At 37.8% G+C, this 15829-nt stretch overlaps 1 protein-coding gene across 3 annotated transcripts in view; it reads left to right on the forward strand.

The window, feature by feature from the left end:
* The window catches only part of CHCHD3 (coiled-coil-helix-coiled-coil-helix domain containing 3), a 277972-nt gene that overhangs the window by 89463 nt on the left and 172680 nt on the right, over positions 1–15829 (forward strand). For all 3 annotated transcript variants that reach the window (XR_003145765.3, XM_025471692.3, XM_025471691.3), the window contains exon 4: positions 8252–8369. Coding sequence is in view for 2 of the 3 variants with exons in the window: in XM_025471692.3 (XP_025327477.1) it covers positions 8252–8369 (118 nt within the window). In the remaining variant the exon portion in view is untranslated. The remainder of the gene's footprint in view (positions 1–8251; positions 8370–15829) is intronic.

A 15829-nucleotide genomic window follows, 5' to 3' on the forward strand; every position in this document is an offset into this window, starting at 1 on the left:
GGGTGGCGCAGCGGTTTAGTGCCTGCCTTTGGCCCAGGGCACGATCCTGGAGACCCAGGATCGAATCCCACGTTGGGCTCCTGGTGCATGGAGCCTGCTTCTCCCTCTGCCTGTGTCTCTGCCTCTCTCTCTCTCTGTGTCACTATCATAAATAAATAAAAATTAAAAAAAAAAGAAAGTTGACTATTTTGGTTTAAGATGCCTCTGAATATTCAGCTTAAGCCAGATAAAGAAGTAGCTATAGGTTGTCCTAGAAGAAGGAAGACAGGGGTGCTTTAGGGTGTCATGAAAGTTCCTCCTAGGGAATTTAATTATGGATTTCTGAGGGACAGGGAGGTTGATGGGCCATGGTTATGAAAACATTAACTTGAGAATAAAATCAGAATTCTTTTCAAATATAAATGTATTTTTCACCACAGTAGGAGAATATATTTGGTAAGAAAATGATTAAAAAAACCAAGACAGGTAGAACTTTTCCCCTGAGAACTGAAATAGAGGGCACCTGGGTGACTCAGTCAGTTAAGCGTCTGCCTTAGGCTCAGATCATGGTTTCGGGGTCTTGGGATCCAGCCCCACATCATCTGGGGCTCCCAGCTCAGCAGGGAGTTTGCTTCTCCCTCTGGTTAAGATTATGGTTATGGGTAATCCCCAATAAAAGTTGTGGGCTTCCAGTTAATGGGCTGAGTTTTTCCTCCAGCATCGTTTAGAAGCTATGCAGGAAAATGTCCAGACTAACTATGACTAAATTTGAGTGTAAGCTAAAATCACTTTTAGAAAATGTTTTTGTGCAAAGGAAGGAAACCTTGATTGTTAAATTCTGAATGACATTTTAAATGGTATTTATGTAAAAACATAGATGACAAAAATAAATGTCTTCTTGGTTATATTCAGAGCCAGGTCATAATGCTGGTTTAATAATACCTGACTTAGTATATGGTTTGTTAGATTGCAGTCCTTCAACTTTCCAAGAAGTGCCATTTATTGCTAAATTACCATTACATAAAGAATACCTATGTTCTGTACTATACTATGCTCATACTCTGTATTCTTTCAAAAATATTTATTGAATGCTAGCCAAGAGCCAGGCACTATTTAACTTACATAAGCTTTGGTTTTATGTAACTTCTGTCTCCACTTTCTAATTCAAAATACAATAGTCGATTCTATAGGTTTGTTGTGAGTTATACCTGACAAGCGCCTAGACCTGTGCCTGGCACAAAAGTCAGCATTATTAAATACTAACTCTTTTTATCTGCTGTACATATAGATATTACATACAGATACATATAAGTGTTACATATAGAGAGACACATGGCTGTTATAAGGCTGTATTGTGGGTATATTAAAGTACCTAGATCTTCATGTATCTGTTTTGGAACCTCAGTGCACAAACATTCTTGGCAGTATTTGAAATAATTTGAGTTGGAGAAGAATTAAGCTTGTTGTGTACTCTTATTTATATAAAGTCCTACTAATAAAAAGTTGTATACTTGTTCCATCATTATTTTTAATAGTCTAATAATTAGCTTCTTGAATTACCCAGCTCAGCTTTTCTGTTTAAAAAATGAATAGTAAACAGTATTTTGAATGCTGGTTCAGCATGTTCTGACAAAGTATGATGCATTAAAATAAAATTCATCATTAGCATTAGAAATGACCTTTGAGGTTGTAGTCGCTCATTTTTCTCTTCCAGTGTTGGAACAGTCTGAGTGAAGCACATGTAATACTTGCAGATATTGTCTGTGTAAAATGGTCACAGTTCAGGTGTAGATAAGTAATTTCATCAAATCACTTTATCTCTAACAATCTTCATTTCCCATTTATTCTTACCCATTATCTGAGGTTCTTGTCATCTTTCCTCAGTAATATAATGGCCTTATACATTAAATTATAAAGTAATTTTTCTAAGCTAGAATTGTATAGAATTACTTAGGTGTCAATATACATGAAGATAAATCTGAGTGTTTGTGAATGGCCACATGGGCAGTGTGCAGGTTCAGAGAAACATTTTGGGCTGCTGAAAGCCAAACCACTTTGGGAAAGGGCTGGTCATGATTTTGACTCTGGCAAACTCTGACTTCATAGAGTGGAAAAAAAATAAAAAGTGGGCCTTTAAAAAATAATTATGAATAATATCAGATTTAAAAACTGTGCTTATGTGACCACAAAGGTGAATAATGTAGTGGAATCTAATTCCTGTAGAGGGATTGACTCTTTAGGAGGTTTAAGAAGCATAGCTTTGGAAATCAGATCAGATTGTTTTATGTCTCCCATGTGGTCTTGTACATCTCCGTCCTTCTCCTATAAAAGAAGGAGGATAGTAATGCTTCCTTCATGGAGGATAATGAAGTTGACTACATTCAAAATGCATGCTATAGCTATCTTTAAAATGCCCTTCCCACTTTCTTTAAATCTTTACATTCTTTGGAATAAAATAATATTGGGTGTTTTTTCCTATAGAAACTGAAACATGTAGGACTAGATTTTAGATATCTATGAAAGCTGAATGTATATGAGTTTATTTTTTTCCATTTAAAAGGATATGTTATAATAATATTCATTATAGGAGATTTGGCTGGTTTTTAGAAATTTATTTTGCTGGTGTATCTTAAATCTCTCACCTGATTGAGAATATACCGGGAAAAACAGCTAAGTTGCTAGGGCTTGAGGTATAAGGGCAGAGCTGACTGGTATTTGTTTCATTAAGCTTGGGCAAGCTATCCAATTACTTAATGCAAATAAGAAAAGTTTACACTAAACTCCTACTTCTTTGCTTAAAACTCTAGAGAATTTAAATGAGGAGAGATATGTATTTAAAAGAAGGAGATTTAAATGAAACTTAAATCAGGGGCTTAATGTAGAATAATATTGGACCAGGAGATTTGAAATAATAAGTGGGGAATGCCAATAAATAAAAAAGAGAATGTATTCTATTCTCCAAGATACCTGGTTTGTTTAGTTTTATTTTGAGATAATTCTTAAAGCTTTGGAAACTTTATAATAATGGCCTTTTTTATCTCATGCCTCCTTTTCACCTAACAGGGACTTTCAAAGAAGTAAAGTGCTGCCTTCTATGGTGGAGGGGGAGCACTTCACTTGTTTCCCTTCTGGGGTGTTTACAAAACAACCTGGCTTCTGATGTGCAGCTCCACCACTGGGCCATAGTAGCACCCAGTGAGACTGGGTCAACGCTTTTGGCTCAAAGTAAGAGAAAAATGAAATGCCTTCTACCTTTCATAGATGGCCATTGAGTAAAATAGCTTGATGGAATAATCCAAGCAAGGGCCCCAGAGAGGAAGCTCTGAAAAGAATTGGGAGCTTCTGAGCATAGCAAAGCAGTAGGAAAATGATCTAAATCAGTGAAAGAGGGAACTTAGAAGGAAAGTATTGCTGTAAATGAATTTTGTGGAGGAGAGATTTGGGGAACTTAGGAATACGACAATTTAGCAATTTTTCATCTGTTGTTTTGACTTCTGAGGTGAAAAAAAACCTCATTTAGTGACACCATCTACCTGAAACTCTTCCCTTCAAAATAATAGGAAACGGGGATCCCTGGGTGGCGCAGCGGTTTGGCGCCTGCCTTTGGCTCAGGCGCGATCCTGGAGACCCGGGATCGAATCCCACATCAGGCTCCTGGTGCATGGAGCCTGCTTCTCCCTCTGCCTGTGTCTCTGCCTCTCTCTCTCTCTGTGACTATCATAAATAAATAAAAAAAAAAAATTAAAAAAAAAATAATAGGAAAGGAAGCAAAACTTCTAAAATTCTCTAAAAATTTTTTTCTAATGTTGCAAAGGTGATTTTAAGCTTCAGGCATCCTTCAAAGCCTTGCACTAATTTTTATTGATAATTGTGTGTGTGTTTGTGTGACCCTAGATCTGCCAGCCTTTGTTGTCCGAATCAGCAGGCACACAGCTCTAAGAGAAGCCTTTCTCAGTACCTCTGGACTTGACTCTTGTTTCCCCTAAAACACGTTCTCCTTCTCCAGGTTGCTCAGTTAATATCCTTTAGATTTCAATTCAGATATTTGCTCCCATCCATATAGTGTCAGAGCAGCCTCATTTTTTTTTTTTTAAAGGTGCATCAGAGTTTAAGCTTCACAGGGGTAGGAACCGTGTCCCTTGTGCTCACCATTTTGTTCTCAGTGATCAGAATAATGTCTGGCACCTAATAATTATCTATTGAATGAATTTGTGAGACCCATTCGTTCTTGCCTAGTTCATAGTTTTTATCTAGTGGGAAAATCTAAGGATGAGACTAGAAATATAAGTGCCCTCTGAGTGAAAAATGATAAAAATTTGGGGATAGTACTCCTTTGTTTCATTTATCTTCCGCCACCAACTTTCTCAAGAGTTTCTGTGGGATGAAGAATAAAGTATTTAATGTATGGTGTTTGTAAAACTTTTACCTTCAAGGGACCATAAGATTATGTAGTTCAATCATCATATTTTTTTAAAAATTTTTATTTATTTATGATAGTCACAGAGAGAGAGAGAGAGAGAGAGAGAGAGAGGCAGAGACACAGGCTGAGGGAAAAGCAGGCTCCATGCACCGGGAGCCCGATGTGGGATTCGATCCCGGGTCTCCAGGATCGCGCCCTGGGCCAAAGGCAGGCGCTAAACCACTGCTCCACCCAGGGATCCCCCAATCATCATATTTTAAAGCTGAGAAAACAGGTTTATTAGATTGTACAGCTAAGTTGCTTATAGGTAATAAGAATTTCCTGGGGACTACTGCCTGACTTTCTGAAGATGCAGGTCTATTTGTAAGGACATATATCTAAATATATGTGTGTGTGTGTGTGTGTGTGTGTGTGTGTGTGTGTGTGTATACGGGTGTGTGTGTATATATATGTGTGTGTGTATATACGTGTGTATGTATATATACATGTGTGTATACATATACGTGTGTGTGTGTATAGGCAAGTGGGAAAGGGATAGGGCTGCAGGTCATTGTCAGTTTTTTATTTTGGAAGTCCTTGAAGATAATAAAAATAAAGCAGAACTTATTGGTGAAAATGTGGGAAAAAAGATGGAGAGGACAGAGTGGATACAGTCATGGTATATTTAGTGAATTTGGAGATTTTCTTCCTCTTTTAGTATTGCTGACCCCATAGTGGGTACTATTATTATCACTACTACTTAACCTAATAGCGTCGAGTGCTTATTACATTACAGGCATTGTGCTAAGTGCTTTATGTACATAGAGCCCTGTAAGGTAGGTATTATACCAGTTAATTTTACTCATGAGCATAACAAGACCCAGGGAGGTTAACTCAAGTCTTCACTCAGCTAGTACGTGCTGGAACCTTGATTTGGACCCAGGACTCCCAACTCCAAAGTTTGTGCATCTATACCAGGTATTGCAAACTGATACCTTATTTTTATTATAACATTGAAGGCCTTTGTGCTCAAGTTTTTGCTTCTTTTTCATTAGTTTGTCAAAACTTTTTAAGTTGAGCCCCTTTTAACTCCATTTGTAATTAAAATTGGTATCATATGCAAATAAATTAAATTAGAAAAAAATACTCAGGTAAGTATTATAAGATAAACAATACTTTAAAATATGCTACACCCCATGTGGTAGATATGAGAAGATTTAGTTGAATAGTCTTCATTTTATGTTACTGAATTAATAATGTAATTTTTATAGTAGTTGTATATATGGATGTAAAATCCCTGGCAGAGTGCTTGGCATATGGTAGGTGATCTAGGCATGATAGTAATTTTTATTATTTTATTTTAGTTTCCACTTGACTTGTAACCTAGGTAGTATCTTTTACTTGTGGATGACATGCCAGTAAAATGCTTTAACTGCACCATTTCATAATCTGATACAGTAGTCTCAGCAGTTACCAGCACACTGTTCTTATGTGGACCACTTCATTTTTGTTGTTATTCTCCTTTTGTAGATCTCCAGGATTTATGTGGGTAGAAGTATATTTTGGTAATTGAGGGCTGTGGCTCTCATTTCAGTATGCATTAGAATCACCTGGAGAGCTTATTAAAAGGCAGTTTATGGGGGCACTACCCCCACACTTTGTAATTCAGTAGGTGTGGGTGGTGTCCGAGTGTTTGCATTTCTAACAGATCCCCACAGATGCTGCTGCTGCTATTCTACAGAAGTGGCGAGACTTCTAATGATCAGTGTTCTTTTACGAGTATTCACGTCCACTGAGTTACTGTATTGATAGTATTGATGCTGCTGAACTTACTGTGAAATAATATGGAGAAATTTGGTTTATGTAAGTGTAATTGTTCTTACTGCTTAAGGAAAAGCTTCTAATTTTTTTTTTAAAGATTTTATGTATTTATTCATGAGAGACACACAGAAAGAGGCAGAGACACAGGCAGAGCAAGAAGCAGGTTCCCCGTGGGGATTCCGATGTGGGACTCAACCCCAGGACCCCGAGATCATGACCTGAGCCAAAGGCACATGCTCAACCACTGAGCCACCCAGGTGTCTCAAGGAAAAGCTTCTAGAGGTTACTTTTGTTTTAGAGAACTTCAAAGTGTAGGTTTTAATGTATGTCTATTATTTATCTTTATTCAAGACATAAAAACACATGGGTTCAATTTTTAAGAATGTATTTTACAATTTTATATATATGTATTTTTAGTGATTTATTTGATAGAGAATATGCAGGGAGGGGCAGAGGGAGAGAATCTTTAAGCAGAACCCGCCCCCCCCTCCCCCAACCGAGAGCCCTACTCAGGACTCCATCCCAGGACCCATGATCATGACCTGAGAGTCAGATGCTCAACTGACTGAGCCACCAGGCACCCCTCGGATTCTATTTTTAATTATAATTGATTATAATGGATATCCCTGGGTGGCTCAGCGGTTTGGCGCCTGCCTTTGGCCCGGGGTGCGATCCTGGAGTCCCGGATCGAGCCCTGCGTCGGGCTCCCGGCATGGAGCCTGCTTCTCCCTCTGCCTGTGTCTCTGCCTCTCACTCTCTCTCTCTGTGTCTATCATGAATGAATAAATAAAAAATCTTTAAAAAAATAATTGATTATAATGAAATTTGGTTGTAATTGACTTCTGAGAATTTCAGAGTATCTGGATGATGTGGCAATTTAAAAATAGTAATAGAATTTTTTATTTTCTTTAGTTCTTTTCAAGAATCTTTTAAAAACAAATTTGATAGACTAGTATTGAATTCAATTTGGTACTCTTCATTACCACTTACTTACAAAGTAGATTTCACTCAGAATTTCACTTATATCAACATAACAGTTTTACCTTTTCTTCTTAAAGCATCGCTTGTACCTTTGGGGATAAGATGGTGTAGAGGGGTTATTCTTCAAGAGAAGAAAAGGCAATCAGAAAATTTTGTCCATAAGATTAGACTAAAATGTATTCAGTGATTACTGAATGCCTTTATGTGCCAGGCATTATGGTGAAAATTGGTGCCAAAGTAATTTATCTTTTTCATGCACAATGAGGGGTTTTAGTGGATTGTAACTTAATATGATGTAATTGTGTGATGAGGTTACTGATAAACCCAGTGCTGTCAGATGCTTCATTAATAGAATTAGTATTGTGTACAGACCTTGGGAGGTGAAGTTCTGCTGTCTTATTTTGCTAGACTATGTCCACAGTGTTACATTTGGTCTGGGGCTAAGGGACAAATTGGAGTCATTCCAGAAGTGAGGATCCCTGCTGTTCAAAGGTCTGGCCATTTTTGCAGATGAGGATCGTTGGAAAGTAGGAGTAATTTATCTTGAGGGAAGAGATCTTAATTATGTTTTTAATTCCTTGCTGTAATGTAAGATCCCTGAGGACAGGGACCCATCCTTTCTTGTTCAGCATTTTGTCATTAGGGCCTTATGCAATGGCGGGTGTATATTCAACAAACTGTTGGATGAGGCAATTTTGAGGGGAAGATGATGGTTAGTTTCAAATATTTGTCTTGTAGATGGCTTGTTAATTAGATTTACTGCTTGTATCTCCAGAGGACAAATGGAGGCACCAGGGATGGAATTTTTAGGTGGGCACATTTCAATTTTACATAAGAACGTTGTAAAACTAGTTAAGCAAGTCCTATCAATAAACTTTTTTAGGGATTTGAATTCTGCCATTTTAAATGCTTGGGCAGAGGCTGTATGGGGCCTTAACTAGAAAATATACCTGCTTTTAATAAATATAGGTAAAGGTGATTTCTGCTATTTCTCTTTTTATTTAAGTATTTTGTTAAATAATAACCAATAACATAGTTTTTCCAAAAGTTAGTCCTTTTTTGTCTTTTCAGACTAAAGCAAGGCAAAGAACTGGACCGGGAGAGGGCTTTTGCCAATGAGCAGTTAACCAGAGCTATTCTTCGAGAGAGGATATCAAGTGAAGAAGAACGAGCCAAGGCAAAGCACCTGGTGAGTATTAAAGATTTAATAGAAATGTCTTGTCTACAAGGAGATCACTGATGTTTGGGAAAAGCTAATGATGCCTTACCAGCTTTTAGTGTTGACAAAATGCATGGTCTTTCTCTTTGCTTAGATTTTCTTGTGTGTGTGTGTGTGTGTGTGTGTGTGTGTGTGTGTGTGTGTTTTGCCTTTCACAAGTTGTTGACAATTTGCAAAGATTAACCGTGAAGGACTTTTTAAAGCAGGTAACTAGAGAATTATTGCAGTAAAGATCAACAGGGAGACACTGGCACAAGCATCTTGCCTGAAGGGATATTGCTTGTTTGCTCTCCCCACCCCTGCCCCGATTTTGATTTCATTGTATTTGAAACCTCTGGGGGCAAGCAGCCTATCTTGTTTCTCTTTCTGCTTGCAACCACCAGATTTTAGTCCAGGAAGTCTCCAGCAAAGGTGAGTAAGGTTTGGTCAGTCACTTTCTGGGATTGATTGATTGATTTTACTTTCTGGGCTTTAGAAAGGGAAAAATGTAGAGCAAAGACTTTGAGGGAATGATCTTCTTAAAGAAAGGGAATCTTTTTTTTTTTTTTTTTTAAAGAACTATTCAAAAAAGATTTAAAAGCAAAGACTACATAAACATGTTTAAAAATGATTATTAATAGCAGGGAGAAAATTTAAAAGGCACGCCTAAATCTGTCATTCTTGTATAACCATGATTTACACTGGGGTATGTTTCCTCTAGACAATTTTTATTTCCTAGGTCTATTACATACTTAGAATATATGAGAATTTGTATATATAAGAATGGATAAATATTTGAACAACGCGCCTATAGCATTTAGCATCATGAACATTTTTCTTACATCAACGAATGTTCTTCTGAAATGGAATTTTTAATGGCTGAATAAAGTTCTTTTGTCTTTGTGCATCATAACGTAGCAAACGATTTTCCCGTTAGGTAAAAGTGGGGCTGCTCTGGTTGAAGCCTGGGGTCCTGACTACTTACCTTCCATTTCACCCTTCCTAGAAATCCACATCTACCTTCTCAAACCTTTAGTGTTCATTGGAGTGTAGTTAGTAATTCAGTGGAGAGGTAAAATGAGACTAGGTGATGTACCCAGCTCAGCAGGCAATTAAAAATTGTTTAAAAATTGATAAGAAAAGTATCAGTTTTTGTTCTCTGGTATTTTCCCTTTCTTGGAGAGGTCACGTGCCATTAGAGAAAATAAAAGGAAGCCAATGTGCAATCCATTTCTCCAAAAACTAATTCAAGGTCCACACTGAATGAATAGACAGTGAAACCAGAACAAAGGTGATGGACCAAGAAAGAAATGTCCAGGGAAGGCTGTTTTGTAACTCTCTTCTTTTTCCATTCTAGGGTTATAGGATATAGATGGCAAATTACAGTATCTCTCAGATTTCAGCACCTATCATAATATTAGCCAAATAGAGCCCTTATAGCACTTTGGGAATAAAAGTAGAATTTATGCAATAGGATTGTAGTTGATCAGTCCTGGCTTGCATGTTCTTAGACGTTTGAGTGGTAGTTCATGATCAAAGCAACATGACTGCCCACAGTATAATTTAGGTACCTGATGATTCCCAACTTACATATAAGATTAACCCCCTGTATTGTTATTATTCATTATAGAAAGCATGCATATTCGCTGCGTGAGGATCAGAAAGTAAACAGAAAAAAATACTAAGGTCAGTTAAATGACCACTATCCAGAGATAATTGCTGTTAACATTTTGGCTTATTTTTATATTCCTTTCCCCATTCCACTAAGTCTGTATAAAACATTTATATTAATATGTTTATATGTATTTCCCCAAACATAGACAATAGTATACATAGTCTCATATAATTCTGGACATCAAAAAATAATTTAGATTATAAGGTAAAAATCTTTCTCTATTAATAAATATATATTTGTATGACCATTTTTAATGACTGAATGTATTTCACTGAATTTTCTTCTAATAAAATTTCTTTCTAGAAAATTTGGAAAATAGAAAAATTACTAAGGAACCACCTCATACTCATTAGGATGGCTACTATCCAAAAAAACAAAAACAAAAACAGACAATAACAAGTATTGGCAAGGATGTGGTGGAAATGTAAAATGGCACAGCCACTATGGAAACCATTATGGCGGTTTCTCAAAAGACTAAAAATAGAATTACCATATGATTCAGCCAACCCACTTCTGGGTACTTATCCAAAAGATTTGAAAGCACAGTTTCAAAGAGATATTTGTATGCCCATGTTCACAGCAGCTTATTCACAGTAGCCAAAAGGTGGAAGCAGCCCAAGTGTATATCAACAGATGAATGCATGAACAAAATGGGGTGTACACTTAGAATGAGATGTCACTCAGCCTTAAGGAAGGAAATTCTGACACATGCTAAGACATAGATGAACCTCGAGGACGTATGGTAAGTAAAATAATCCAGTCACAAAAAGACGAATGCTGTAGGATTCCATTTAGATGAAATATCTAGAGTGGTCAGATCTATAGAGGTAGAATGCAGAAGGATGGTTGCCCTGGGTTTGTGGGGAGAGAGAAATGGAACACTTTTCAATGGGTATAGAGTTTCAGTTTTGAAAGATGAAAACAGTTCTGGAGATTGGGTATATAACAGTGTTAATGTACTTTTCCTGAACTTTTCACATCTAAGTGGTTAAGATGGCAAATTTTATGTTTATGTGTATTTTTGTCACAATTAAAGATAAAAAATTCTAAGGAAATAAGCATTTACTGCACCTATTTATAAGAGTATACAGTTCATTTTTTCTTTCTCCCCATGTGTGTACAGTCCAGGTTTCCAGATTCTACATCTTGTATAACATGTGATATGGGATGTGATTTAAGTCTAATGTTGTCCCTGCGTCCTCAGCTGGGGACACGGGCATCCCCAGAACCCATAGTTCATGTGAGAGGCACCCTGAGGATGTTAGCACGGTTCTGCTGTGAGGCTGGGTCCCCATTGCTTCCATTCTTAACCCTAACATGGGGGACTGTTTGGGTGATGGCCAAACATTGATTTGGTCCTCTTCATTTAGAACCCGAATGTTGCAGCCTTGAAAAAAGTAAAGGTTGGGCGGGGATCCCCGGGTGGCTCAGCGGTTTAGCGCCTGCCTTTGCCTGCCTTTGCCCCAGGGCACGATCCTGGAGACCCAGGATCGAGTCCCACGTCAGGCTCCCTGCATGGAGCCTGCTTCTCCCTCTGCCTGTGTCTCTGCCTCTTTCTCTCTGTGTCTATCGTTCGTTAATAAATAAATAAATAAATAAATAAATTAAATAAATAAATAAATCTTTAAAAAAAAAGTAAAGGTTGGGGTTCACATGTTGCAAGGAATTAGAAAGCTTTCTTTCAGGAGAACTAGAAAAAAAGGAAACAAAATTGATGTGATATTGGTACTGTGAAATAAAACTAACTCTACTCCCAGCCCCCATGTTCCTCCACCCACTAGCAGTTGACATTTAGATTGCTTGCTTTCTCCTTACATGGGAGTTTGCGCTTCTCTTCCCAGAGAGCTTTACAGAGGCTCTTTGAAGGACAAAGTCACGAGAGCCTTGTTGCTGAAGTTTTAAAATAGGATCAGATCTGACTTTCCCTTTAGGAAGAATTGCTTTAGTTGGAGAAGCTGTAAGGACTATTCTAGATCTGAAAAGACCGTGGCAGCCAGTCACCCTACTTCTTACTCATTGGAATGATAATTTTAGTTAGCAGTTTTGCCCAGAAGTCTTGAAGAGGCAGTTCACTGATAATCTTACCTACATGAAAATGCTAAATACAATTCACATTAAAAGAATGCTTCTTAGGAAAGCACCTCCATAAAGAATGAAGATTTCATAATAGGACAGCAGCAGGCAACTGTAAAGTTTGTGCAACTTGACATTCTGTGAATCATTAAGATCTCATACATATAAATCTAACATTTGCTATGTCATTAGATTAAAAAAATTTAAACTGTAGAGACTTGTGTCTTTAAGTTTGCAGTTACATTTCTTTTTAAAATGCTGATTAAAATTTTGACTGACTTTTTTTTCTGTCTTATTAAATTTTGCTGATTTGATGACATTAGTCTTTTTTGTCATCATCACTTAACGGTGATTTATTTTATTTTTTTTTAAGATTTTATTTATTTATCCATGAGAGACACAAAGAGATGCAGAGAGAGAGGCAGAGACACAAGCAGAGGGAGAAGCAGGCTCCATGCAGGGAGCCCCATGTGGGACTCTATCCTGGGACTCCAGGATCACGCCCTGAGCTGAAGGCAACACTAAACTGCTGAGCCACCTTGGCTGCCCTCTTTTTTCTTTTTTAACCTCAACTTTAAAATAACCTAAAATTTACCTAAAGAAATATTTAAATATTTATACATCTAGTTGTAAAATAGTTTCCTTCACCCATTGGACAATGTTTTAGTGAGTGCTTACTATATGAGAAACACTGGGCTAGATACCAAGAATATATAAATGAAAGAGACAAACTCTTGTCCGTAAGAAGTTCACAGTGGGGCACCTGGGTGGCTCATTTGGTTAGGTGCTCAACTCTTGGTTTCAGCTTGGGTCGTAATCTCAGAGTCCTGAGATCAAGCCTTGTTTCAGGCTCTGTGCTCAGTGTAGAGTCTGCCTGAGATTCTCTTTCCTCCTTTTCCTCTTCCTTTTCCCCCTGCTCGCTCTCTCTCTCTCTTTCTCTCTCTCTCTTTCTCAAAGAAAGAGAAATAAATCAATTCATAGTATAATGGTATAATGGGGGAGACACTGATACATTAAAAATAATGTTAAGAAGGGCTAACTCTGTTAATAGAGCCATATATTTTTGTGAGAATTCTCAGTTTGGGGAAAGCAGGGACTTTCTTTTAACTCCTTGCTATATATGCAATCATTTGTTCAACACATATTTGGGTGCCCAATATATACTAGTTCCTAGCAAGGGGAAATTAGTCAATTCATACTTGTTGATTGAATAAATGAAGAATTGAATCTATTCAAGCCTTGAAAATGGGAGAGGAAGTGGGAGAGAATAGGAAAGATTTCTCAGGGAAGTGGTGCCTGAGCTGAGTCTTGGAGGTATGAGTGGGAATTACACATATGTCTGAGGAGTGGGGATGGCCTAGTCTTAAATATTGCAGGTGAAAGCTTGGGGGCACAGGGACAGTGGGACACTACCAGGAATGGCTGAGTCAGAGGTCCAGGGCAAGGAGCATTGAAGAGTGAAGCAGAAATTGCAGGGCTAAGATCATGAGTTCTATGAATGTAATCCAAGGAACCCTGGACTGGATACATATAAGGGTTTAGAAGGGCAGAAATAAAATAGTTGGGCATTTTGGTATCTCACTCTAGTGAAGTGTGAAGGATAGACTAGAAGAGGAAGTGAATGGAAATGGGCAAGTTAGAAGTCTTTACATTAATCCAAGAGAGAATAAGTGGTGCTTGAATTAGGACAGTGCTATTGGGGATGGAGAGAAAAGAGGGAGAGGTAAGTGATACTTACGTGATAGTATGACTAGGATTTTAGATTTGAAGGGTTGAGAGAAATGTCAAGGGTAGCCCCAAGGTGTCTGTTATTAGAAACCCTCTTATTTTAAACAGGAAAAGTAGTAATGAATTACAAACAATCTGGGTTAAATGTATATTGTGAAGTATAACTTCAGTGTAGAATTAGAAAGATTCTGGCCTCAGATATGGCACTAATTATTTTGTTTGACTTTATTTATTTTAAAAAAGATTTTATCTATTCTTGAGAGACAGAGAGCAGAGACACAGGCAGAGGGAGAAGCAGGCCCCCCACAGAGAGCCCCATGCGGGACTCTATCCCCAGACCAGGATCATGTCCTGAGCCAAAGGCAAATGCTCAACCACTGAGCCACCTAGGCATCCGTATTTTGTTGGACTTTATTTATTTTTAAAAGATTTAAAAAAATATTTTATTTATTCATGAGAGAGAGAGAGAGAGAGGAAGAGACAGGCAGAGGGAGAAGCAGGCTCCATGCAGGGAACCTGACGTGGGACTCAATCCCAGGTCTACAGGATCATGCCCTGGGCTGAAGGAGGTGCTAAACCGCTGAGCCACCGGGGCTGTCCTTGTTGGACTTTAGATGAGATCATTAGATCATTATGTATTTTGGTCCCTTTCTGCATTCCTCTCCTTTGCAAATTAATTAAACACCTACTGTGTGCTAGGCACTGTTAGTTGCTGGGGATGCCAAAATGAACTACATCTGGTTGCTTTTCCTCGAGAGTCTCCTGTCAAGTATAAGGTTTGTGGGAAGGTCATTCTTAACCTTGAACTTTTTTCCTACTTATATTTCTTTGGATCTCTAAAACTTCATAGTGTTTAGAAAAAAAAATAACACTAAAAAATAGAGAAGATGAATGCATAAATTTAGTTTTTCTAAATTTAAGTGACTGTTTCACCAAAATGTCACTTTTATCCCCACTTTCCTTTTTGTCTGAAATGCACCAGTGAAGCAATCAAGAAGAAGAATTGATTAATTTTGTGCTGTGTGCTTTTCAGTTCTGTGTTTTGTTTGTGCTTCAAACTGTGACAGTTGAAATTTCATGGCAAAAAAAGAGAAAGGTTTTGAAATTTGGGGTATGGAGGAAAATGACTAAATTAAAAGAAGTAGATAAGAATACCACTGCTGCCCAAATATAAGTGGCATTCTGGCCAAGGGCAGAGGATGCAGTTGGAGGTGTCATTTTGAAATGATCAACATGGTTCTTGCTAAAAAATTCTCAATAAAAAACAGTAAGACTAATCACTTGGGGCTTTCAGTGTCATTAAAATTAACCAGGTGAGTCAAGTTGCAGTGTAGCGGCAGTTCTCCTAGGTTCTTTTATTGGGCACTTAAACATACTTAAAAAAAAAAACCGTTACAGGGACGCCTGGGTGGCTCAGCAGTTTAGCGCCTGCCTTTGGCCCAGGGCATGATCCTGGCTGGAGTCCTGGGATCGAATCCCACATCAGGCTCCCTGCATGGCGCCTGCTTCTCCCTCTTCCTGAGTCTGCTTCTCTCTCTGTGTCTCTCATGAATAAATAAATACAATCTTTAAAAAAAAAAACTGTTGCAGTTTTTTGGGTGCAATTTAGCACTTTGATTATAATCTCTATTAGTGTGTTCCCTCTGGTTATATAAACCGTGTGCTGGTTTTCTTGCAAAAAAAAAAAACCACCAAGCCCCAAATGTTGTGACATGCATGGTATATTAAATTTACTTTCAATGCCAGAAAATGAATTTAATGATTTTGAGCTTTTGCTTTTGAAGACTATTTAAATGTAGAATTTCTACTTTATGTGTGAGGGATCTAAACCATGTAAGTATGAAATATTTTCCTCAGTGTTACTGGTAAGAATGGGACCTGGGATCCATCTATAAGTCCTATTATTGACTCTTGCTCAATTACTGTCTGAATAGGAAGTTTAAAGAGCCTTTATCCCTTAAGACCAGTAGGAGCA

Source organism: Canis lupus, chromosome 14, assembly GCF_003254725.2.
Source record: "Canis lupus dingo isolate Sandy chromosome 14, ASM325472v2, whole genome shotgun sequence".
Classification (NCBI taxonomy): domain Eukaryota; kingdom Metazoa; phylum Chordata; class Mammalia; order Carnivora; family Canidae; genus Canis; species Canis lupus.